This window comes from Larimichthys crocea, chromosome III, assembly GCF_000972845.2.
Source record: "Larimichthys crocea isolate SSNF chromosome III, L_crocea_2.0, whole genome shotgun sequence".
Taxonomy (NCBI): domain Eukaryota; kingdom Metazoa; phylum Chordata; class Actinopteri; family Sciaenidae; genus Larimichthys; species Larimichthys crocea.
The window spans coordinates 42,804,277-42,831,034 of record NC_040013.1 but is presented as its reverse complement, the minus strand read 5'-3'; the positions used below and the strand labels follow the sequence as shown (position 1 = coordinate 42,831,034).

Below are 26,758 nucleotides of genomic sequence, written 5' to 3'. Positions count from 1 at the left end.
CAGTTTATCACCTGTAGCGGCATTTGGCTGGAGGGTGGTGTGAATTCACCTTCTGCCTACATAGTCTTTTACTTTCTTCAAATTTGCATTTTGTTTTACAAGTTTTGTTTCATCTAACTCCTGTCAACCCCGTTTTTTTTTTCCTTTCTTTCTTTTTCTCCTCTCTGGAGTTGCCCAGCTCCCACCTACCCCAGTAAACTGTCAGACAGGAGACATTTCTGTGATTACATCACTTTCTCCAGAGGAACAACCACACAAGCCTTTGAAGAGTTGGGCTTTTCCAGGGCACTGGCTGCCTTCATCTCCCAGGAGTTAGACTAACTCTGTGAGACGTTCATTGAAGTTGGCGTCCTCTTAAAGAGAATACTTTGAAAAAGACTGGAGTGCCAAGAAGGCAAGCCGAGAGCCCCTCTGCATAGGAGTCGACATTCCATTGCTGCCATTGGCTAATTTTCTTTGGTTCAGCCAAGACAAGACATGGTTTGATGCCGTTTTCCCTTAAAATGTAATTGCTTATAATAGCCTAGTACACGATCACAAACTGATGATCTCAAAACTATCATTAGTATCATAAGTCTGTAAACATGTTGTATGATGATGGAGCTGTGGGTTTCTTATGCTCATCAAAGCTGCTATCTTAATCCTCCCCGTTATGTCTGCTCCCTGAGGTTGACTGAGTGTGCAGTGAGCTGTCTGCCTGCATATGTCAACTGCCGGATAAATTCTTATGAGGACGAGTAATGGACCAGCATGGTCTAAACCTGTTTGGTTTCATTGGGTTATAAAATATTCTGTGTCACAGACAAAGCTGCTCAATGGCGATGTTGGAGATAACAACAGCATCACATGGAAGCTGTGGTATGAATATAAATTCACCTTGATTGTCAGCCCTTCCAAATGTTATTCAGCTTCCTTCAGGTGCATACATTCTCTCACAACGCATGCTCATATTGCTGAAGGAAGTGATTTGTTGCCAAAGGTGTGGGCATCTTGTTTTTCCTGGCATGTTTCCATGCGTTTAAAAATGGATCATGTTAATTTGGAGACAGTCCTTTGAAAAAACGCTCCCTGAATTCCTAAATTCTGCATGAATTCTGCAATGCAGAACCTCCCGTAACATAAACCTCTAAATATCAGTTTGAGTTCAGCTCAGGCCCAAATCTTTTAAGTGAAACCCTACAACTCAGTTAACATCCAAACAGTGGAGACAAATGAGAACACACATTGATTTTTTTATACTGTTTTTGAAGTGCATTGAGTGTTCAGCTACTGCCTAACTTTGCTATTTGGAGTCTTAACGAGACTAAACAAGAGTTGCCAGTCTTCTTTGAGATGCTTCTGGAAGTCAGTTAAAAACAAAATGTGTCTTTCAGGTAAAGCACTACTCCTCCCTTAGATATTTATCAAGTAAAGCTGCACCAAGACTAATTTGAGGCCTTGGTTTATTGACGCTCACTGCTTACCAAATAGGTGGAGTTGAGTTGTAATCCTGCATTTGTCTGCGGATCACTGCCTCTCCTTTTGTTGATTTTCCAGCTCAGCCTTATGCTGCGTCGCATGACATGTGTTTGCACCAGTTTGTGGTCCCGGCCCTGCTGCGCTCCGACTCTACCATTCTCTCAGCACTGAGTGTCTGCTTCCGCGACTCTCTGTTACATAGGGAGCGGTACAGCAGTAATAACAGTCAGCATTGTTCAGAGATAAATGCTGGCTTTGATCTGAAGTGAGGTTACATTATAGCACAAAAGATAGGTGAGCTGCTTCAAGCTTTGATGACAGTTTAAAGGTTGATTTCAGCTTCCAAATTCTTCTTGAAGAAAAACCAAAGGTTTCTTGTTTCAGTTATATTGTTGACCGTGTTCCCAGAATTCAGCTGTTATTTTGGTGACAATAACATTGTCATAACCAGATGAAAATATTGTCAAACTCTATGTAAATAAGATTCAGGGTTTCCTATCTGGAAAAGGTTCTTTTTTTTTTCTTCGTAGTGAATGGTGTCAATCAGTCGATCACCTGCTGAGCTCAGTCACACACATCCTAACACATCTCTCGGTAATAGCGTAGTTAGTAGATGACAGGCAAAACAGTTACCTCGCTCAAAAATGACATTGCCCTTACTGTGCGATGATGCCCTGCTGCTGTTTGATGAGCCTAACGTTTGATTTCATAAAAAAGAAATCATTTCTTGTGATGTTAGCGGAGGCTACGTTGAGGTGAGGATCTATGAGGATTATGTTTCTTTATCTTATGGAAACAAGGCTGGAGGCAGCAGAGATGTATTATTTAAGAAGAATACGCGCTGTACGTGTATTAGTTATCAGTTTTGTCAGTTTTTTTTTTTAAGGTGACACCCAAGTTCCTCTGTGTGACACCCAATGAGACTCTCCAAGCAAATCCATGTCTCTAAAGAAGCTCCCACCGGCATGCATCATAACCACTATCCGATGTGTTTTTGTTTCGTTTTTTCCACTGTGAAATCTCACAGCTTTAAACTATGACTCAGGAACCTGGCCCACTGGGCTGGATATTTTTAAACCAGCCACAGGCCCACCACTTCTGCTTTTGGATTCTCAATTTCTGACATCCAGCAAGATTTTCTCCTTGACTGGCAGCATTTCAACAGGCTTGTCTGTGGCTCAGCCTGAGTTTCCATTTTAGCCAACAGCTGAAGACTAGTGTTTCTGCTGATGCTGCTGAATCTGGTACATCTTGATCACTTTATAACCCCAACTGCTGGTGTGCTCGCCAAATGTGCAGTAGATCTGTGGCTTTTTCCTCAAAGCTTTATAGGTGTCTTTGTTTTACTCCTGCCAATAGTCTCCAATAGCCCATTCAGGCGGTGAAGGATTTGATTTGTTTCATTAATGAGAAGGAGTTTGGGTCATTTGCCATGGATTGCAATGTTATGAACGAAAAGCAGTGGACAAACGAGATGTACTATGCATCAGCACAGAAAGGGGAAGGATGTTAGCAGTGCAGAAAGCTGATTAAGCTACAGCAGTGCTGAGAATAGCTTCTCTCATGAGTGTTATGACATGTCAGAATAGTAATGAACCCGTACTTCCATAAACGTAATCTTAATAAGACATGCTATAGATACATTATTGCTTCATATGAAAACAAAAGTTACTTTTTTGTCACAAATGAACTCCAGTGAGCTACCAAATGTTAGAATAGATCATTTAGAGGTCTTCAACTTTTCTTTAAACATAATCAAAAGGTCAAATAGTGAATGTGTCTGGTGAAATGTGTGTTTTTAGCCACATTTTCACAAAATAGCATTCTTTTTTCCCCCCTTTTTGGCACAGCAGTTTCCTGTTCTAACTTTAACAAATTGCTGAGTCTCAATTTCTAACACACAGTCAAAAATCATGTGACTTTCTTGTAATAACAAGACCCTGGCTCTGCGGAAGACTGTTTGTGTGGGAGTCAGCTTATGCTCTATGTGCTTTTAGAAGTTTGCTCTAATACCAGTTTTATGGTGTTGTTTGTTGTAGGGCGGACTAAAGATTTTCCTAGTTGACTCGTAGACACTAGTTTGTTGACACGTTTGTATTAATAATAATTAATATATTTTTTACAAGGGTAGAAAGCTAGCTGCTTCAGCGGCAGGTCAAACTAGCCTCCGTCATGCTCCAAGGCTGTCCGGCAGTGTTCACTGCGAGGCTGCTGAGCCCGATTCTATTCCCTGCTCGTCCGGCTCTTGTACTAGTGGTCATTCTGGCATCACTCTTCTGTAGCTTCCCCTGCTGGGACCACATCCTGAGCCTGTAGGCCTCTTCCTCCTAGAGATGTAACACCAACACTCCCACGGTACTTGGAGCTCCTGTTAGAGAGTCCACTAAGGGTACCAGTAGTGACTTCCTGTGTAACGAGAAATGGTCCGTGTTGCAACAGTCCCCTGATAATTTCATCCCAACGCTGAAGTTTCAGGTTTTCTTGTGTTTTTTTTTTTTTTCTAACTATCCACCTTAGACTCTCAGCCTTACATTAAAAGTAACAAAACAAAACTAAGTTTTAATTGTGTTGTGGAGAAATTGCTGAAGTCAAAGGTCAATGGTGAGGTCAGGAGGGAAGAAAGTGTTCAGGAGCCTCTGATGTCTTAAGCTGTATCATTTATTGACGCTTGGCCAAGGAGAATTAGAGACACTCTCAAAGTACATCAGAAGTGCCTGAGTCGGTCTCACATTATGCCGAACTCATGCTGGTGGATAGACTTTAAACCCAAAGATAACACCACAAATACTATATGCCCAAAATTAGCCAAAGAGAATGTTTTTACCCATGCAGGTTTTATTGTCAACACATTCTAGTCTGAAGATACTGTTGTCTGTTTACGCAGATTGGACCGTCAACGGCAAGCTATCCATTATATCTAAGAAGGCAGCAACAGGTCTCTTCGACCCTGGCCACCACAGTGTTGAGATAGGCTGGCACCTACTGTTCCAATCAAAGTCGAACAACTAATACTGCTGAGGACCTCAAGGCCCACACGTGACCTTGTGTAACCTAAGGATAGAAAATTCCATAACAAATTGTATGCTGACACATAAACGGCAGTAACCATGTGCTGCAGTAATATTGCAGAAATGTATTATTTTCACTTTAAAGATTCTAAATAAACTAAATGTTTTAAATTTGAATTCAAAGCATCAACAGTGTAGTTAATCAGACTTTATCTTGTGACTTCCTGTAGCTAAAATGCTTCTGTCACTTCCTCTTATAAGTAGAGCAAAAGTGCAGTGATGTGTTATCAGTCAATATATAGAGAGGTGGGTTTTATTTTAGTCTTTGATTTATTTTTTTGTGCACTGTCTCCTTGACCTTTATATATTTTCCCTTATGTTATTACAAATGTTGTGCTGCATCTTCAGGACAGTCACTGAAAACCAACAATCTCCTGTTTACATGTTGACCAAACTTTATCAGTGTCTGCAGCAGGCAGTGCTATAATTTAGTTGTTCTGGAAGGATATATACTGTGGGCCGTGCTCTAATGCCTTATCTCGGACAGGCAGAGCTGGTGGTTGGTAAAAGCTGAATTGTGGAGTATATCGCTGCCAACACAGGCTGTATTGTAAATGTCAAACACTGAGCCTTTCAGGTCTTGTCTCATTTGGTCTCCATCATGTGTCTAAATCCTACCGATCTGTGATTATTTTCTTCTGTAATTTTCTTTCAAACTAAGGAAAGTAACCCCAAAGCAGCTGATGTGATCAAACTCAACATGTAACTCAAGGCATGATCACAGGAGTCACAAAGCACTAACCAGGTGAAGGGGCTCAGTACCTTTGAGACTATGCATACTAAAAAAACGTATGCACACACTCATGGACAGTGTCAAGCACTTCAGATCAAAAGTGTACCAAATGGCGGATGTTAAATGGAATCGCTGTTTGAGTGTGAGTTCACATAGAGGGCAGCCCATCTGTGTGGGCAAAACGAGTTACTGAAGCCGTCAGTCTTCTGCAATTCTGTTAGTGCCACAGATGCCACGTTCCTGTAAATCAGAATCACACTGTCTGTCTGCCATTATGTTCCTTTTCACGTTCGTGCTGTTTTTTTATGACTGTCCTTAAAGGAATGAGACGTACAAGACGAAAGTAGATGTAGGTTGTTGAGATGCCAGTCATGGCAAAGAAGACCTTGAAGAAGAAAGCATTCAATAAAAGGCAGACGAATAGTTTTTACACTTAGCCATCGTACTGCGTATGATAAAATAGTGATGAAAACGTAGCCAAAGTGTGCTCTCATAGTGCTAGGTTTTTAGTTTAGCCTAGTTTGGAGCATGATTTTGTTTAGAAATATTATGTGTTTAATGAATCTGGAGATAAGCTGATGGTGGGACTAGAGAAATGGTCATGAGCTCACCAAAGTCAGTATGATTTTTCCTCTTGGGAATACGAATTTTAACACAGTCTGGTCATTAAATGTCAATATGTCTCTGTCGCAAATACATTAGAGAAATTGTGCTGATGAGAAATGATTGTTTCAGCCAAAACCACACACATGTCACTAAAAAATGTGCAAATCATTGATCCAAGGACAGAACACTGTTGGGTTGTTGTGTTCATGAAGAGAGGAAACGCATAGAGCCAACAGCAAGGAGGCGCATCCTCAGTCACATATTCAATCATTTGTTTTGTTTTTCTGGCATGAAGTCAAGTCTACAAGCTACTTTAAGAATACCTTAATATCTCCATAGTGCCAACACTTCTGATATCACAACAATAGAATCAAATTTATATACAGCCAACAGACAGAGGAGCTTGCCAAGAGTGAATTAGCCTGCTCAGAGGGGCTCTTACCCTGAGGGTGGCTGGTTTGAATTCAGATTTGTTTAGACTGAGGAGAGGGAATGAAAAATACTGCCTCAGTGCCCATTAGCTACTACTGACATGCCAATGAGCAAGGGTTTTAGAGCAGAGTATGACGCTGACTCATGGTGGCGAATGTGCTTGTACTGACAGGTGTATCATATATTCATATTTGCATATATGAAGCAGTATTGCCGTACAGTAACTTGTTTTTCTGTACAGGGATGTAATGTATGAAATTGCTTACTTGCCAGGAGCTGTTTTAAATACCGGTGCTAAAATGCCCTTGTGCAGAAAAGAGCTGAACTGAACGTGCCACACACGTTTTAACGTCTTACTACCATACACTGGTAAAAACAAAGGAAAATATAGTTTTATTAAATGAAAATCATGACCCATCCTTACTAAATAAGTGAATTTGCAAAAACCTTGACTCTGCCTCTAAATAGGCAGTGAATTAATGCCTTTAGTTAGTTTTGGTTGGCTTGCAGAGTGTTCTGCACAGTAGATTGGTCCCAAGGACAAGTTTAAAGCATGAACTGTGGACAGAAAGCAGACATGTTTCTCTATGAGAACTGTCCTACAGTGACTGCTACAAAAACTTCACTAGCCTTTTGGAACTCAGTAGTTATTAATTTTATTATTGGTTTATTGCTTTGCATTATTGCCCTATAAAAACTATGTGTTGAACACAGTGACTTTTCTGAGCTTTCTGTTCACTTTGGTAACATTGACTGGCATTCAAAGGAAGTCAGAATATGATGTATTGTTCATGGGAGTAATCAGATTATAACAGGTCAGTCAGAGACACTTTGATTGCATTTAGTTTTGAGACTGAAGGTCAGGGACTATTTTGTCATTGTCTAGAGGAGAAGTGTCCACTGAGTGCACTTTGTCCACTGAGGAAGGAAAGGAGGCACTACGTGGTAGACTGTCATGTCCGTTGTGTCCACGTTGCTGGCTGACTTTCGCAGTGGACTGGAAGTGTCACTGCTATTTAGCTGCAGTTCACCTCCCTGTAGTTTGTCGAACACCTCGGCCAGGATGTTTGTTGATGTTCAGATGTAAAGGAAATCTCATTATTGAGCAGGTACAAACAATTTTTTTAATGCATTAATATATACACAAGGCAATTTGATGCTCGTGACCAACATATGATTTCAAAAGTAGCAAAGTAGTTTGCAGCTTCTAAACCTTCATTTTGGCATTAGAGGCGGAGCCAGTGTGCAATCATTCCGATGTTAGAAAATGTACTGGTAACGCGATAGTGATTATGTGTGATGGAAAATAAACAAGAGCTGTGGATAGAGGTTGAAAGGTTTCTACACTCCTCATTTAGCAAAACAATATGTGTGTTTTTTCCCTTATTATAATGTCATGTGTGGCCAGAGGCTCATCCTTTATCATGGGAGGGGGGGGGGTAAATGAGGAATGCTTTTCTATCCTTCAACCCTCACTATCAGCGTCCCCTTGAGCAAGGTACAGAGTGTCAGTGCGGTCGCTGGAAAGGAAACTTATATTTTAGATTGATGAGCATCTTTGTTGCAAATGTTCTGGTCTGTTGATTATGTTTTCATCAGCGGATGTTTATCTGTGTTGTATGTAGGCTTTGCAGTTCTGTGAAGTCTCCTAGCAACCATCTTAAAGATAGTCTGCAGAGGATTGGACATGTGGAAATAATGGCTAAAAATATATCAACCACACTACAAAGACATGTAAAACAACAAATCACAAATCCGTTTTCGATGCTCACAGCTATTGACACATTTTGGTTGGTGCTGAAAAGTATTAATGTTTGATATAATCATGAGGTTGTAGCTGGCTGTTTGTAGCTTTTGTGTAATTGAAAGAGAGGCAATGGTAGTTAGCTGTGTAGCAGAAGAGCTAGCATGTAAGAGAAGTAGGTAGAAATAACATCAATCAAATGTATTGGAATGGATTACAGGACTGCAACTAACACATTATCAGTTAATGTGTTTATCATTTTTTGATTAATCAATTAGTTGTGTGGTCAATAAAATGTCCGAAAATTGTGAAAAATGTTGATTGTGTTTCCCAAAGCCCAAGGTGTCATCTTGCTTTGTCCACATGTCCAGTTTACTGTCATAGTGGACTAAAGAAACCAGAACATATTCACTGAAAGGAATTGGACATTTTCCTTAAAGAATAACTCAAAACAATTAATCCACTTATCAAAATACCTGTGAAATAGACAAATCATTCAAGCTCTACATGAATTTACCATTTTTAAGATTTTTTTTCTAAAGATTTTAGTTGCTTCAAGACGCATCTTAAACGTCCTCTCTCCTGTCTGCAGGGCTGCCTTTGCTCTGACAAAGCCGCTCAAGATGAACATGGTGAAAAGGATCATGGGGCGGCCGAGGCAGGAGGAGTGCAGCCCCCAGGACAACGCGCTGGGCCTGATGCACCTGCGACGCCTCTTCTCCGAACTGTGCCACCCTCCACGCCACATGACCCAGAAGGAACAGGAGGAGAAGCTCTACATGATGCTTCCTGTATTTAACAGGGTAAGTCACACCGGAGGGGGAGGGGGGACACATTGAGTTCTATAATGTGTGAAGCTGGCATTCAAATGTTCACTGCCGTCAGGCATTCAGTTCACGGGCTTATTTCCATACACACCTGACTAGTCACCTCCCAGATTCTGTTTCAACAGCCTGCAGTTAAATCTGATGGAAATGCGCCTGTTGACTTTAAGGCTGACTTCACTGCTGCTGTGTAAATGACCAAACTACCACATATGTAATCATACTGTAACGTCATTAAATCTCTAGTATTGACACTGAATTAAATCTTGAGCTCCCTGATGACACACAGGCATGCTGGGATCAACCTGAAGTGAATATTGTGGGTGCAGGAGAATGAGGTCATGCAAAGGTAGTGAACTCCCACACACTGTCTCACAGCAACAATGACAATTAGAAATGCATATGAACTGGACAAATGACAACTTACTAATTGCCCAAGCCAGAGGCTGTGTCAGGGTTGTAAAAATTCCATCATAATTTTTACCCCTGATTTTATTTTTTCAACATACAGTCTATTTAGTAGCATTTATTTTATAAAATTAACATGGTTTCAATAACATTTACTATACAGAACTCAGAGAACTCAGAGCAGAGAGAAGAAAAAGATGAAAAGAGGCACTGCAGTCACTTTTCATGTCAACACCACACAAAGCAGATAAATGATTTTTACCTCTTCTCTGTCACAAACCTTCCCCTGTAACATCGGCTGCTGCCGGCTGATAAATGCTATCAGTATTCCTTGCTTGTCTTTCATCCTTTTTCAGCTGGTTTATCAACCACATCACAGTTATTGGGCTCTCTAAAGAAACGTCATCACTCAGCTGCCATTTTGGGATAGCAAGACTATGTAGTGACACAGTCGACCAATGCACAACGACGTGATACATGTGGGATCGAAGACAAGATGATTGACAATAGCTAATTAATATGCACACTTGCCACCAACTAGACAGGAGGGCCTATTGCAGGTGTGTTACAAGTAGATGGCCTTCAGTGTCAAACTGTCAAAATGATGGATAGCCTTCAGGTAAAGGGGAAAAAAAAATCTGGCAATGATGGAAAATATTTGGTTAACGTGACCAATGGTCCAAGCATAAAATGCATAAATGAGTAAAGGGGTATTGTATATGAAATACTTTCATGCAGAGGCCGAATGGAAAGTTGTGCAAGCGAGCTTTAAATAGGAACAGACATAGATCAGTATAATAAAAACAGAATGCAGGAAATGATTGTTCTATTTACCGTCTTCGATTGTATTACACTGACAGAGTAGTGTGCCTCTTTGCTTTGTAGCTGCTGCTGCTGCTGCATGCAGTCCTGTTGAGTGTTTTCGTCACACTGGAGTACCTTACTAAGGGTCTCTTGACTTGTCAGCTAATTATCCAGAAGCTAGCTGTGATTCATTCACTGGTGGCATAATTCATGTCAGAATTCAAAAGTGGAGTACTCCCGGTGCAGCAGGACGCCAAGCTCCAGGCCTACTCTAATGTCAAATTTTCTGGGTAAATAAGTGCACGATGAGTCGTTGTTGAATGAAGTGTAGTTTATCTTTGCCCTGCTCCCTCAAAGGCTCAGGCTGCACTCTGCTCTGTGGTTGTAAAAACTGGGACAGGCAAGAAAATACCTAGAGAGATTTAAGCCGGTGTACCTCCACCTTAATGATTCTTGAGTGTCCCCACTTGATGTAATTACTGCTGTAATTTTTGTTTACATTGAGTTTTTGTTCTTTTCATATGTAAATATCATCACTCCCAAATAATCTGTAAGACAACCGGTGTATAGACCTTCAATTGTCTCTTTTCCCTCTATTAAATCACCTTTTTCAAACTAATAAATGTTATATTTGTCATAAAGGCAGTAACGTTTCTTTCTGTCTTGTGGTCACACAAGTGTAACTTTGCATCTCCAGTTTTTTTTGTCTTGATAACCAACCCTGATGTGTCTGCTTTAGGTGTTTGGGAATGCTCCACCCAGCAGCATGACAGAGAAGTTCTCCGACCTGCTGCAGTTCACCACGCAGGTCTCACGACTAATGGTGACCGAGATCAGACGAAGAGCCTCTAATAAATCCACAGGTGAGCCCTCTGATGTATAGATTTATGGCGGTAAAGATGTAATGGCAAGTCCTTGTAAACATCAGTTATCATTTCTTTTTGGCTTCAGTTGTGATTATTTCCCATAATCGGTTTGCTTCCTCTGTTGCTGTGTTTGTTCTCCTTTTGGCTTTGCTGATAAAAACTCTTTTTCTTTTTCACATGGAGAACATGGATAGACATCTTTTCATCCAATCCATGACTAAAATGTTAGTAGATATTTTGTACAAAAGACTGATGCAATGTGTATTTGAAGCTGACATGAAAGGTTAGTCTTCACTACAGGTGAGCCAGCAGCATCTCTTCGACACTTTTGGCAGTTTTGACTGTGGCATCTCCACAGGAAAGACATTAAACATACACACACACACACACACACACACACACACACACACACACACACACTCCTCCAGCTGGTCACCAGGCCTCTGTAGATTGAGTCAGTAGTTGACTCAGGCTCTCAACTGATTTTGCAGTACTCTGTCATCATCAAAACAACTTGTCTCTGGCTCTAAATCAAAACAAATAAACAGCGAGGGAGAAGTAGACTTTAGCTCTTCTTGTAGGCATGTCTTTAAGCAAACAAATAATTTTGAATTTTTTCATCTAAAGCTGACAGATTTTGTGCGATTAAATTCATCCGCTGCTTCCCCCCTCCACAGTTCTGGGGAGTAACTGGGCCTCTAGTGCCTTACTTGTTGCTAAAAGTGGCCACAATGCAACACACTGCATTTTGTAGATGCGTGACTCTACACTTGTCATCAATGACGAAAGTGACCATGATTCATAAATGTCCGAAATCTCAATTTATTCTTCAGTGTAGAGTAAGCGAGCGTCTGCTATAAAAGGAGTAGTGAGTCATGGAGTGATTTTTGAATGCAGTGCTGCTCTCAAAAATGGTTGTTAAATCAGAGCTGTTGTGGTAACAGAGAAGGACTGTGTGTATGCATAGTTAATGCCAATCATGTACACTATGTTCATATATGTTTTCTCTCTTTTTTTTATGAAAAGGATGAGGTGAGGTGAATCCTTCAGTTTTAGACAGCCTGTCTATGCTCACAGTAGGCCACAGTTTCTTCTCCTCCCACCTATAATTGTTATTTGTCACAATAAATATGAGTAAATCTTTGGACTCTTTAGTTAAATGTTTGCTGCTTTAGTAGAAAAAAGGAGCAAAACCATTGGTAGCTGCACTAAGAAGTTGGCTAATGTGACCAGCTAGTATGGAAATGTTAGCCAGTCAGTCTGTTCTGCTCTGACTGATAAGAAGGATAACATACTTGGTAGATTGAACGGGCACAATCTGAAATAGATTTGCTTGACTGCCTTAATTATTTTCTTAATTTTAAATTGGGACAGATTGAGATAAAAAAAATGAAAAAAACTCTACCATAAAGCCAATGTCAGACTTAATAATGGATGGATGTGATAACGAAATGGCATTTTAGTCTTATCAACAAGATATTACTCTAAGGTCCTTTTGTTTAAAGGAGGAGGGACAGAGAGATTTGCATTAAAGTTGGATAAAAGCTAATGTCCACTGTTGACTGTTAACGTCCTCTGTGAAGCATGCGTGTTTTGGTGTTGGGTAGCCAGGTTAATTTAAAGTCCCTAGGAACTTGATGTTTAAGTGTTTTTGTCACATATGCCTATATACATTATACGTGTATATCACCTATACAACAGTATCTGGCCCAACAATTGACAGGTTCTTAATGTTATGTTAAATTTGGTCATTTCCTGGTAAATAAAAAAAAAAAATTGTTGATGTTGTCGAAGACTCGCCCTGCAACCGGCAGTGTATACTGATTTTTACATCCAATGAAACACTTTCCTGCTTATGATGCTGGCAGAGCGGGGCATCCTGAGTGAGGTCTGCTACGCGTCTCTTCTTCATAGCTGAGCATGTAGCAAACTGCTAACTGTCGTTAGCTCGGTCAGTCGTGCAGCTAACCAAACTGACTCAGCCCTGAGATGCCAGGAGCCAAAACCAGCAGGTCAGACCGCAGACAGCAATCAATAAATGTTACAAGTCCCTCTCTACCTGCCTATTTTCACTGGAAACATGTAGATATGTGGAAGCAAACAGCATGCTGCTTTGTGTTTCATGGTTTCAGTGTCTGTACTATCATCTTTATTTCATCTCCTTCTTGTCTTTCACCGTACATGAGGCAGGAGACAGGATACAATCTAAAACATCATGCATCCCATAAGGCCATGTGCTAATAACATGTTAATATGTACTAATGACGTTTCTTTCTCTGCAGAAGCGGTCTTGTAGACAAGACTCATGTGTCTCATCCACCAAGATGATTTATTTGTTGCATAACTGATCATTGTTCCAGCAGCCCATCTGTCTGCCACAATGAGCTGTCATCTTCCGTCTAGTTAACATTTGTGTGTGTGTGTTTGCCTTCCAGAGGCAGCCAGTCGAGCTATAGTCCAGTTCCTGGAGGTGAACCAGAGCGAGGAGGCGAGTCGTGGTTGGATGCTTCTGACCACCATCAACCTTTTGGCCTCCTCTGGGCAGGTTGGTAGAAGAACACTGTACTTGTTTTGCTTCACAAAGTTCTGTTTTGTTTTGTGTGTAAGGGTTGCCCTCATACATGTGAGCGAGCGGAAGAAACAAAGAGGTTTTTCAGTGTTCGTCTGTTCTTTGACCCACTTGCATCTCCTCTCTTTGATCAACCAGCAGAAAATAGCATCAGCCTGTGTGAGAACTGAGAAACAGGCTCTTGAGTACAAGTAAAAATCCCCACTGGACCCATCCCACCTTATTCCTGTTTGTTAAATCTGCTTTACTGCACTGAATGAAAGAGCTAATGCTGCTCCTCTTGTTTTCCCCGCTCATAGTCATTCATGCCCTATAAATAATATTTTCAGACATGCATTTGCGTGTTCAGCATCTGGTCAACATGCTCCACAGTTCTGAATCTTAACATGGCAGGATCTTGGGCTCCTGATTCAGAGGTTGGACAGTGACCTCTTGTTTTTCTTCTTGCTCTATGGCCAGCAGACATCGTTTGAACTTTTCGGCCTGCATTTCTCTGGAGGTCTTGAGGGGGAGCATCACTGTCAGCTGCCTGGCTGCTTTTGCTGCTCCGCTGCACATCAGAAATTTGCCGTTGTTGTTGCTGAACACTTCCTCTCTCCTTTTGCAGACACGTTTTCAGTTTAAATCCGCTTTGCACTTTCTTTTGAGTTACACAGAAACACACACACTCGGAGAACGGCATTGTAGGAGTCTTTTACTTTAGGTTGACTACCAATGTGCACATTTAATTCACCTCTGAGAATTTGTGGTAAAATGGGTTTGGAAGCTTGAGGGAACGGTGAGAGAGAGTACAGTTTGTGTTAATTCTGGTTTGTTTCTGCTGCATTGTGTTCAAGGCAATGATCTCTGCAGTATTAATGCAGAGAAGTTGAAGGATAAATGCCTCAAGGGAGGACCACTGCTTACTGTATACACAGCAGTTCAAAAATACTCACATTCAGGCTTGTACACATGCACAGAGCAAATCCTCTAGTATCAGGGAATAAAACCATGGTTTATTGAAAAAAAAAAAATGTAATTCACACTTGTCTGAAGTGGCCTCAGCAAACACTAAACACGTCAGGCTATTCTAGCTTTATAGCCCTGTCAGCTGTTTCAAAATGCGTTCTTGTGCATTTCATTTGGATCAAAGGATCGTGTCAGTTTTAAGTAAAGCCAGATTGGCTGTAGTTTACGCTGGGAGAGATGCTGGATTGTTCCATTGTTCCATTTTTATTCTTGTTTAACCAGGAAAGTGTTTTTTTTCCTGTATGAATCTAACCTAAAGCTGTAAAGTCATACATTTGGGTTCACGTGTTGTAGCTATTCAGTACAGCTTCCCTATTTAAAGGCATTTCTCGACAGCTCTGCTGGAGCTCGTGGTTTTTAAGTGTCCATCTTAAAGCAAACCTGATAAAGTTCTTAAACGAGGCACCCAAAATGTGCGCCTTTTGCTGTATGACGTACCAGTCTGATTTAAATGTGATGATTTAAAAGGGTCATTTTTTTTGATACAGTGATGCTGGTGGCTTAAATAAACCTCAGACTGAGTAAATAGTCATACCCAATCGCAGACAATGTCACTGCAGACCTTTCACTCTGCTCCTATGTCGTTCTAATAAACGGGCAACTTTTTAGTTTTTACTCTTTATGGCAGAACTATTTGATATCAGTGCACACAAACTTGACAGAACCAGGATGACCTACCATCAAGCAGGGTGGCTCATGCCGTGTGTGTGTGTGTGTGTGTGTGTGTGTGTGTGTGTGTGTGTGTGTGTGTGTGTGTGTGTGAGACAGTGGCTGGCTTTAATGGCTTTGTATTCTTTTCCTCTGGTGTCTCAGACAGTAAAACAAAGGACTCTCCTGGCAGCTGGCCTCCTATAAACCTGACGTCACCCCCGCTTCTTTCACTTCCCACTCTCCTCCCTCAGATGATAAAACCACAATATTTTTTTATAATATTTTTGTTTGTAGCTCTGTACCTCAATGTTGTCTTCTTATTTTACAGCATGTCATTCACACAGATGTGCTTCTTTGTGTGTCTCTGTCTCTCTCCCTGTCTCCCTCTATTTTTCTTTCTTTCACTCACTCCCTCACTCACGCACGCACGCACGCACACAAACCCGCGCACGCACGCACGCACGCACACACACACACACACACACACACACACACACACACACACAATAAAATGTCTTTGCCTTGCTTGGTTGTCTCTCTGATTGACTGTTCCCAGTAACCTTGACCTTAAAGCTGCAGCAGGGCCAATATGTCACAGCCTGTAAACACACACACCACCTCCCTTGCTTGATGATGTACCACAGGTGCCACTCTGTGTGTGTGTGTGTGTGTGTGTGTGTGTGTATTACCTATTGTACTCTGTAGACCGCTTCCACTCTTAATTCCTTACTCTTTTTTTCCCCTCTCCCTCCCCAACTTCATCTCTCCATCAATCAGCTGAGGGACTGAATTTGAGTGTGTGCGCACCCGTCCATGTTTGCTACTCTCTGTGGTGCAGAGCTGGAGTAAATGGGAGGGTCACTTCAACCAGCCACAGTGTGTGTGTGTTTATTGTCTTATATGAGGGGGTGTGTGTGAGTGAAAGATGAAGTGAGATCATTTGTTGGTGTGAGCTTCTCGTGTGTGTGTGTGTGTGTGTGTGCGCGTGTGCGTGTGTGTGTGTGTGTGTGTGTGTGTGTGTGTGTGTGTGTGTGTGTGTGTGAGGCAGCGTTTGATTATCTGAATCTTTCGCTTCAGTGAGCACAAACCCCATCTCTTGCTCCAGTCATTTTCCCTGACCATGATGACACGCACGCGCACACACGCACGCACGCACGCACACACACACACACACACACATACACACACACACACGGCCCTTAAAGCTACCCCTGTCATTTTTTGCCTCACAGAAATGCAACCATGAATGATGATTTCTAAATGGAATCATCAGTTCATACATGCTATGATACTGCAAAAAGATTCTTGTGTGTAAATCTCAACACAATTCTACCCCCACCCCTTCCCTCCTCCCCTGCCATCAGAAAACGGTGGACTGCATGACGACCATGTCTGTACCCTCCACGCTGGTCAAATGCCTCTACCTGTTCTTCGACCTGCCCCACATGGCTGAGGCCCCAGTAGGCCCCACCCCGCAGCAGCCACCACCACCACCACCACCACCACCAGCCACCCAGGAGAAGACCCCAGGCCAAGGCCACACCCAGCAGGAGCTGCCCCTGGCTGACCGCAGGGCGCTGCTCCAGAAAGTCTTTGTCCAGGTAAACAACTGGACAGGTTACTTTACCACTCTTCCAATAATATCCACAGCTGAAAAATGTTATTCTACGACCACAAAAAATACTTGTATAAAGAAGAATTAAAAAAAAGATACATAAGACATGGGCAGTTTATTTTCAGATGTGTTGTAATTGTCTTGCATAGTTTTAAAATTATACAAACATAGTCAAAAAATGTAGAAATTGATAAACCTATGATTAACTTATGCCCCTACATTTTTACACATTAATGATTCACAAACACTCTTCTATCTCCAAGATGGATTTTTATATCTGTCCTTTCCTCTCTTGCAGATCCTGGTGAAGCTCTGCACCTTTGTGTCTCCGGCCGAGGAGCTGGCCCAAAAAGACGACCTCCAGCTGCTGTTCAGTGCCATCACCTCCTGGTGTCCTCCCCACAACCTGCCCTGGAGGAGGAGCGCGGGGGAAGTGCTTACCATAATCTCCCGACACGGTCTGAGTGTCAATGTGGTCAAGTACATACATGGTATGTACCAATGTGCATGCATGGGTAGGACGTCTGTGTGTGGGTTTAGTAGTCTCAGTTGTGTAGATGTGTGGTGTGTATATATAGATATTCAAGGTACAGAAACGCAATTGATTCTTATTTCAGGTGATTATACACTAATTAAACAAATTATGAGTATTATATTCAATTTCTGCCATATTCTGTAACTGGAGCACCCTAAATCGTACACACTGGACTTTTGTCAATGCAAACATGATATCATTCTTTCTGTATTACTGTTTGTATCTGAAAATGCACAGATCCTTTTTTTATGTGAAAAAAACCTCCAAACCAGAACCTCAAAGCCATTCATAACTCATATAACATTTTTTTTTTACCAGAACTTGTTGTTGGCGGCATTGTACAGTAGATCCAGACACAAATAGGGAAGAGGTCACACTGAAACCAGACAGAAGAGCTGTTACAGTATGAGTAAAGTCCTGTGTGTCTGTGTGGAAACGTACATTCTAGAAATGAGCACACTGGAAGGTAGAGAGCAAACCAGGCTGATTTTCATTTCATTAAAGCTACTCAGTGATGTTGATGTGTGCTGAAATTGCTGCTGATCTTTGAACTGCTTGACATGGAGAATGAAGTTCATTGGAACGTGTCAGAGCCGCTTTTTTCCTTTTTTGTAGAACCATATGAGTAAATATGCTTAATAATTAAAACAGCTCCGGCTTAAAGGTTTTCAAAAGATAACATAACACTTGGTTTGCCAAATTTCATCATAAAGTTTGTGATTCTTACGTCTGTATGAAGATTAAAAGAACATCCCCATATATCCTGTCACACATCAGAAATCCTCTCCTCTAACTCTCCTCTAACACCCTCCATCTGCAGAGAAAGAATGCCTGGGCACATGTGTTCAGAACATGCAGCAGTCCGATGATCTGTCACCGCTGGAGATTGTGGAGATGTTCGCCGGCCTCTCCTGCTTCCTCAAGGACTCCAGTGATGTGTCACAGACACTGTTGGACGATTTCCGAATGTGCCAGGGTTACGCCTTCCTCTGCGATCTCATGCTCAGGTACAACTTGAAACTTTATTCCCACAGCTAACATGCTAAGCCCCTTGAGTGTGTCCTATGAACATCCATACAAATCTCTTTGTCTGTATCCAGACTGGAACAGGCCAAAGAGGACGAATCGAAAGATGCACTGAAGGACCTGGTCAACCTGGTCACCTGTCTGACCACATATGGGGTGACGGAGCTAAAACCTGCTGGCCTGACAACTGGAGCCCCCTTCCTGCTGCCTGGCTTTGTTCTCCCACAGCCTTCTGGGAAAGGTGTGTTAATAATAGCAACTGCATCTAATTAATCATTAAGTTCATTCGCTGCTGTCATCATTTCCATAACTAGCTTTTATTTCCTTTGACTGGGTAGTTGCAGGGCAGAAATAATTAGCTAATACTGCAGAAAAAAAATTCAATGACTATATAATCAATGAGCGTCTTTCAATTAGAGAATAGAGAATAAGCAATGCTTATATTAAAATTAAAACCAACTCACCAAAAAGTATTCTCACTTTCCTATTTCTGATTTGCTATATATATATATGTATTTTTTTTTTGTGAGCATTGCAGCATCACATTTAGCAACTGTAATCTTAAGTTGCTGACATGTATATTGATTCATGTGTGCTTTCCCAAGCAGAAATTGGTAATCACAGTATTTTGTCAAGCAGTAATCCTGATATTTGCTCAAAAACTGACTTTAATAGTTTTTTGTCTTGTGCCTGAAGAGCATCAGCAGTTTATTGCAGCAATGTCACGCTGAGAACGATGATGATCTAATATCATTCATTCAAGTATGAGGCCATAATCCAGCTGGCATTTACATTGTTTTAGTTTTTTTCAATGAGATTTGTTGACACGAACAAAAATATAGAAAAGCAAACCATACCCTTTAAAGCTAAATTCTCCCGTTGAGATTGTTTAAATTGCCCCACTTATATCAGAGAAGGTGGAATGAGGAAAAGTGTCAGAGTTTTCAAATGCAGTTGGCTTTGTAGTGAAAGTCAATGGACGCAAGACACCAAAGCAAAAGAGCAGCACACAAAACAACAGACTGATTCAAAACGATTATGGTATGGATTACGGTAGGATCATCCATTGTCCTCATCCAAAGAAGCACACTTACACGGTAAATGTTACAGGAGTGGAGATGTTCCCCCTTCCCTCATCCATGATACAACCAGTGATTTTTCTAATCACAGACCCACCTCTTAAATCTCCACATCCCCACCATTTTTGTTTGCCCGAAGCCCGAAACAAAAAAGAGGAATTAATGTGGAAAAGTCCTCGGTGATACCCCAGCTGCCCATCTGCCTGTCAGATCTTAACCTGAAATGACTTTGATGCTTGGCTGATCCCAGTAAGCTTAACCTGTTGACAGACACTATGGCAACTCTGCCGCCTGTCACGCTGCTGTAGATGAATGCCTGAAGCCTTCTGCATACTAATGAGCTCTTGAGTCTAGAGACGCTTTAGAGTTCAGAGATTGTCTCAGGTCTCATGTTTCTCTTATTTGCTGCCACAAGTATAAAAATGACTATTTAAAAAATATTTAATGAGGTTTTATCTTTTTTTTTTTATTACTGTATTATGCTATCATGATGCATAACAGCACATTATAGATATAATAAAAAGTAGCAATTGTTATATAGTTCTGAAACCTATAAAAGAAGGTTTTATGTGTAGTACAACTGCAACTATTTGTTTTGTTTAACTGATTAATTAAGGACAGTAAATAAATTGGCAAATATTTTAATAATTTAATAATTGTTTTAGTTATTAACAAAAATCCCAAATAAATTCAGCCTCTTTTAAACAAGATCCTGCAAAGATCTCCCATAAAGAAGACCCGTCATTTTACCGGCTTTGATTATTTTGCACTGAACCAAACAACATCAGTGAAATGCTGTCTGCGTTTTTCCGTTAGCATGCTGGCGTTCTTGATGCAATAGATGTTTGTGTGTGTAAATAGCTGCCAGCTCCTGTTTACACAGACATGGATTTGGTTCGGTTACAGTAGTACCTAACTGCTGGCTAACAGCCCCCAGTTTTGAGTAAACTTTTTTGCTTTGGGAAAGCACACATTGTGAAATGTTTCCATGCGACAGGTTTTAACACCTTCAGTAGCTGTAAGTGTTATAACCTGACGTGTCAACTCCACCTCATGGCTGATGACAGCTCTCAAACCTACACCCTGAAACTAACACAACCGAGCTCTGCCGTCTGTTTTACCACACACACACACACACACACACACACACACACACACACACACACACACACAGAGACACTCACATGTACACACACTTCTGTTTACCAACCTAATAACAGCTCCAGCCGTGTGCAAAGTCATTACCACAAGCCACCATGGTGTGAGGGTCCACTTACATGCCTAATTACACCGCCACATTCACTTAACGGCTGTGTGTTTTTGGTGTGTGATGACACTTTTCTTGTATGTGTGAGTTGTAGTGTGTGCTTTTTATAGCTACTCCACCCCAAAAGTTGATGTCAGATTATGTGTGCTGTGCACATCATCGTCTCTCTCTAAGTTAAGGGCTTTCCACCACCAATATCTGAATCCACTCAGTATTTTTGCATTATTTACCCCTCAAAACACATACGACTTAAATGCTACGGCGCTAAAGAACTGACTAGTGTACTGACTAGTGGTATTGACTTATTACACCAATACCAAGTTTATCATTAAACAACCAAATGTATGACGAAGATGACAAATTATGTCAAATAAGCATTACCACTAATTTCCAGTCTTGATGACTGCCAAGTGATAGACTCAAATCTTGGAGGAGCAATCCTAAATCAGTATCAGTATCTCAGGAAAATGTTAGAAATGTTTCAAATGTTTAGTCTTTGGAGTCATTCAGAATGATATGAAGGGACAATTTCATGCTGATAATATAACAAAAACAAAGCTTCTTTGGTTCAAGTGGTGTGATTATCATTTTTTAGTAACCAGAATCAAATCCTTCTTTTCAAAAAGAGCATAGAAAACCATTCATGGACTAAAAGCAAATTAGTCAATCAAAACCATCACCGAGAACTTTTAGATAATTTATAATAAGATAATTTATTCCATAACTCCTGATACATACTGATGACGTCCTGTTACAGCAAATTATAATTATTCTTTGTTTGTTCTGCAGGTTAAAGAATCATAACTGGGGTTTGGGTTTCCTGGAATAAATTTAATAATAATAATAATAATATAATAAGAATAATAATAATTATAATTATAATTATAATTATAATGACTTTGTTAGGGATATCCAATAAAAACTCATAGCTGACTAAAGAAATACTGTGAGGAGATGCATAATTCCTTGCCACACCAGCAGTGCCTTTGCATGAAATCATTTTTCCCAGTTTGTCTCCTCTTGCAGTGACTACTCTTCAGGTTTCATTGGTTTTATGCACCTTTGAGGCATTTTGGTCTCATCTTATGCAACATCAGTAGTGGTCTAAGGTTTCTGCTTTCAGTTAAGCCAGCAGAGATTTTCAAGGCCAAGAATGTATTTGTGTTTGTGATTCTGTATTGCTGGATTAAGGCCAGCACAGTCATATGAAGGTCTGAGTATTAAAAAAGTTTCCAATTCTTTCTGTCAGAACTTTTTGTTCAACTTGTGGTTGGATCCGTTTTGCAGTGAAAGTTGGGGAGGAAGTAAAGTGTTGTTGTTATGCTTACCTGCAGTTTACCTGCGGTTTAACTGAACTATGTTTGAAATTTCCTGATGATTTAATTGATATATACCAGAGACAAGTATTTTAGTGTTTTACCATCTTCTTCATTTTCATCTCTCCAGGCCACACAGTGCGTAATATCCAGGCTTTTTCGGTGCTCCAGAGCGCCTTCCTGAGGGCTAAAACCAGCCGTCTGGCCTGTATGCTACTGGACGCCATTGGAAACATCTACGCAGCAGAGCCAGCCAACTACTTCATCCTGGAGTCGCAGCACACCCTTTCGCAGTTCGCAGAGCGTGTGGCCAAGCTCCCCGAAGCCCAGGCAAAATACTTTGAACTGCTGGAGTTTGTTGTCTTCAGCCTCAACTACGTGCCGTGCAAAGAGCTATTCAGCGTCAGTGTGCTGCTCAAGTCGAGCACGTCGCACGCCTGCAGCATCACGGCCGTCCGGACGCTTCTGAAGCTGGCCAGGCACGACCCGGTGTTCAGCGACGTGCTGCGGGAAGTCGGTCTGCTGGAAGTGCTGGTCAACCTGCTGCACAAGTATGCTGCTTTGCTCAAAGACCCAGCCACGCAGCAGCAACCACACAATAATGACCAAGGTGAGGTACATCTATGAGTTTAGCTGGTTAGGTTGCTTTTATGTATTAAAGTGACAAAAGATCAAGTCAGTGACACCACACAGCAAATCCAAGTCTTTAAAAAACTACAGACTGTTTATCTCATTTAGCTGAAGGCTAAATGGATCTAACCACCTACAGGCTTGACTTAAAATGCACTGAGCTGAATCAAGTGCAGATTATAAACCCATTAGATTCAAAATGTACATGTCTTCAAATACAGATAGTCAGAAAACTAAATTCTGTTTTCTTTATATCGTCTTATAGCTAAAGTAATCCCCCTTTCCTTGAGTGCATGCCCTTCATCATAGCATTAGTGTTATTCGCTCACAGTGTGTATTTAATTCCGTCATGATACTTACTCTCCCGTCTCTCTTTGTTTTCCCGAACATCTTTAGCTGACTGTAAAAACAACACAGTAGCAGAGGAACAGAAGCAGTTGGCCTGGCTTGTGATGGAGACACTGACTGTGCTCTTGCAGGGCTCCAACACCACCAACACTAATGCAGGTAAGCACGCACACACACACCACACACACACACACACACACACACCTTTCAGACACGTGCATGTTGTGCCAAAAACAGGATTGGTGGTGTCCATAAACTTAATGCACAGGAAATCCCAAAAGTGGATATTTTTTAATTATGTGATGACACTGAAGACACTCATTATAGATTAATACAGGGTTAGGAGACACAACGGGACTTCCTGTCCCTTAATAATTAACTCTCAGGTACCTTTTTTACTTATAATGTCAGGACTTTCTTGAAGTCTTTAATTACAATCAATAGTAACAACAAGAAAAAAAGACTCATTTCAAAGGGTCTTCCATCACCTTTGTGTGCGTGTGGTTTGATTGGGCAAACTTTCCACAGCAGTTTGGGGGCACAGAGCTTCAGAATTGTGGTACACTGGAATATAAAGCATTTAAACCCAACACATAGTCGAAGAAGTCTCCTGGAAAGCCACGTTACAGCTGCAGATGACTTGTTTTATGCCATGCAGGATGTTGTGCAGGTCCAGGGTCAGTGAAAGACACATTACCGGTGACACACACATGGTACCCTTTAATTATTTGCCTCAAGTTTGACCTTGACTACTGATGACGCAAACATCTAAAATCAGTCAATGTGGTGATTTGATTCAGGTGAAAAAAAGTGCAATCACCCATTTGTGTCTGTGTGTATCCACCTTACTGAAGTGCCCTTGACCAAAGCACTTATTTGTGACCATCTCTAGGGCTGCTGACCTGCGACCTCTATAAGATAGAGAGGAAAGAGAATTTTCCCCAAGGGATCAATGAAGTATATTATTACATTTTCTTAAACATCCCTCTCCACTCACGTCACTTTGTCTCTTATTTAGCTTCTGTGTTAGTGTGTGTGTGTGTGTGTCCGTTATCTGTGGAAATGTGATGAGTCACAAAGATAACCAACAGGCTGCACAACGAATGCTCAGAGCTGTCTTCGACCTTGATGACGACTGCTCACTTTCATCAGAAGAACGGGATTATGTGTGTGATGTTTGTAGGCCTCTGCTCTGACACATTGATTACATTTACATTTTACGCTCGAGGCACTTGGGTGGCAGTCTCACTTGTAATGAGAACAAGAGTAGAAAGAAACTCAGCGCGTCATAAAAATGACAAGAATGACAAAAGTTTAGGGTAGGAACCACAATCAGTAAGTAGACATGTTAGATTTAGGTTCTTCAGAAGAACAAAGAAGATCACAAACACACAATTGACTCGAAGCACTTTAAAACATTAGAACATTTTCTATTAACATCCACATGATGAAACGTAACAAGAAAGCTCAGGGCTTCAGTTTGAATTAAAATAAAACCTCCAACTTTAACGATCTAAAATAAACATTAGCTTACTGAACAGTCAGTTGTTCAATGGGTGCCAAAACAGCATAAGTGAATATCAAATTTAATTATTAAAGACATAAAAACAAAAGAGACAAATGTTGTAAGAAGAAATGAAAAGTCTATAAAGATTTCCGATCTGCATTAAAGGAATAATCCACTGAACATTTGTGTGTGACTCTACTGTAGATGTGAAAAGCTCTGAAAGGTTTGTTCCTTTGTGGAAGACAGCAGCTTTTGTCAGCTTGGATTCCCAACAGTTCTGAAATCATTAATGCAGCATAATAAACTGTTCTTCTGTTTGCTCCATATGTTCCAAACAATCCTTGATTCACTAATTAATTGCTCAGTCTAGGGTAAAAATAAAGCATGGAAGAGGATATGTCATGTTTTCAGCTATGTTGTGGATAAACTGTATCCGTGTGTGGAGTAATAAATATAAAAGGCGATCTGACACATTATTGGACATCACATTTTTGTTCATTATAACCTGATGTCAGTGTGTTGACCATGAGCAAAGACTAAATTATTACTATTTTTGTCTGTCTTACAGCTCTGTTCAGGGAGTTTGGCGGTGCTCGTTGCGTTCACAACATCGTGAAGTATCGTCAGTGTCGGGAACATGCCCTGCTCATCATCCAGCAGCTCGTCCTGTCGCCCAGCGGAGATGACGACATGGGAACACTGCTGGGCCTCATGCATTCTGCACCGTCCAGTGAACTCCAGCTGAAGACTGACATACTGCGGGTAACACACACACAAACCGTCCCTGTCGTACACACTTGGTTATTTAAACTGTTAACACAGATTGTCTTACAGTATTATCTTACCTTATATTTTGTCAGGAAGCATACAACTCCTTTGATTTTGGAGAATTTGTGAACTCCGATATAATCAGTTCTCAAAAAAATGACTGTCTGGATATGTAGTGTAGCTATGGTGAGTTCAGAAAGATGATGTCAGCACAAACCAAACCTTCAGCTTCAGTGAGAATATTGAGGAAAGAAAAGTCTATAATTTAAAAAATCAATATGCATTTATATTTATGCATGTATAAAATGCGCACAAAGGCACATATATAAACATGAGCTGACTGTAAAAACAACACATGAGCCTTCCTCAGACACTGAGGAGGAACTTAATTTTCTGAAGCATGATTGCATTTTCAAGTTCAACTCCTTTAGACAAGGTCATTTCATTTTTCACGCCTATTGAAAGCTTCAGCTGGATTAACCCATCAGCATTTTGCCCTATTCCACTAAATAGGGATTTTAATTATCACCATCAAAAAATGGCTGCGAAGAACTCATATCAAATCCAGTTAAAGTAAAATATTTTTTCTTTGCTTGTCATCTGGGTTTATTTGGTGCTGACACTAACACACTGCAGACGCACAAATAGATCTTGAAATTAAGCTGATTAGCTCCTGTGAAAGTCAACATTGCACTACTGTGCACTCAGTGCACAACTCTGCACTCTCTCAGGAGGGCACAGTCAAACCCTGATATGTTGCGTCTAATCCTGAAGCCTCCTCATGGCCGGTCAAATTAACAACCAAAACCTAAATTTTACCAGCACATTGTCACAGCCATGGTGGTAATTTCCCAGCCTGGAGGTCAGGAAGCGGATGTCTTCAACATCCTGTGATTGGTTTAAAAAAAACAAATGCACAGTGCTGAGTCTGGCAGTTTTTTTTTTAATGCAGCAGGAAACAGCTGGCTCAGCAGTGCAACGTATCACTGTTTTTACTTCTCGTTTATTCTCTCTTCTTCCACCAGGATGCGTCATTATATCTCAAACTATCCCAATGACTGCATATTGTAATGGTTGTATAGTAATCACAGATTTCATGGTTCCCTTTGTAGAAGTGGGCAAGAGGAGTAGAAGTTTTTATGGTAACAGAGATGTGATAGTGATGTTGTCAGCATTAGTGAAGAGTCTTGAACACGGGAGTTTATCCTTGAACTTCAAAAAGGAACTGTAACAAAAAAAATCTTTAATAGCCAGTGTGTGGGATTTAGTGACATCTAGTGGTGAGGTTGCTGTTTGCAACCGATTGAATATCACTCACCTCAGCTTCCCTTATCAAACTTGCAGAACAAAATGGTGGCTGCAAAAATTTGCCTAAAAATAAATAGAAAAAGGCTTGGTTTGTCCCTTCTGGGCTACAGTCGAACTAGAGCATTTTTAACATGTTATAATTCTGCCAATAGATCCTGTTACACACTGGACCCGTCACTCAAGGTCCA

General features: G+C 40.9%; 1 protein-coding gene across 5 annotated transcripts in view; it reads left to right on the top strand.

The window, feature by feature from the left end:
- wdfy3 (WD repeat and FYVE domain containing 3) overlaps positions 1–26,758 on the top strand; it is an 85,364-nt gene that overhangs the window by 10,111 nt on the left and 48,495 nt on the right. For all 5 annotated transcript variants that reach the window (XM_027278276.1, XM_027278273.1, XM_027278274.1 and 2 more), the window contains exons 2-11: positions 8,634–8,844; positions 10,817–10,940; positions 13,379–13,488; positions 16,536–16,772; positions 17,085–17,277; positions 18,142–18,328; positions 18,422–18,588; positions 22,140–22,619; positions 23,036–23,146; positions 25,063–25,256. In XM_027278276.1, the coding sequence (XP_027134077.1) occupies positions 8,665–8,844; positions 10,817–10,940; positions 13,379–13,488; positions 16,536–16,772; positions 17,085–17,277; positions 18,142–18,328; positions 18,422–18,588; positions 22,140–22,619; positions 23,036–23,146; positions 25,063–25,256 (1,983 nt within the window). In that variant the 5' untranslated portion in view covers positions 8,634–8,664. The remainder of the gene's footprint in view (positions 1–8,633; positions 8,845–10,816; positions 10,941–13,378; positions 13,489–16,535; positions 16,773–17,084; positions 17,278–18,141; positions 18,329–18,421; positions 18,589–22,139; positions 22,620–23,035; positions 23,147–25,062; positions 25,257–26,758) is intronic.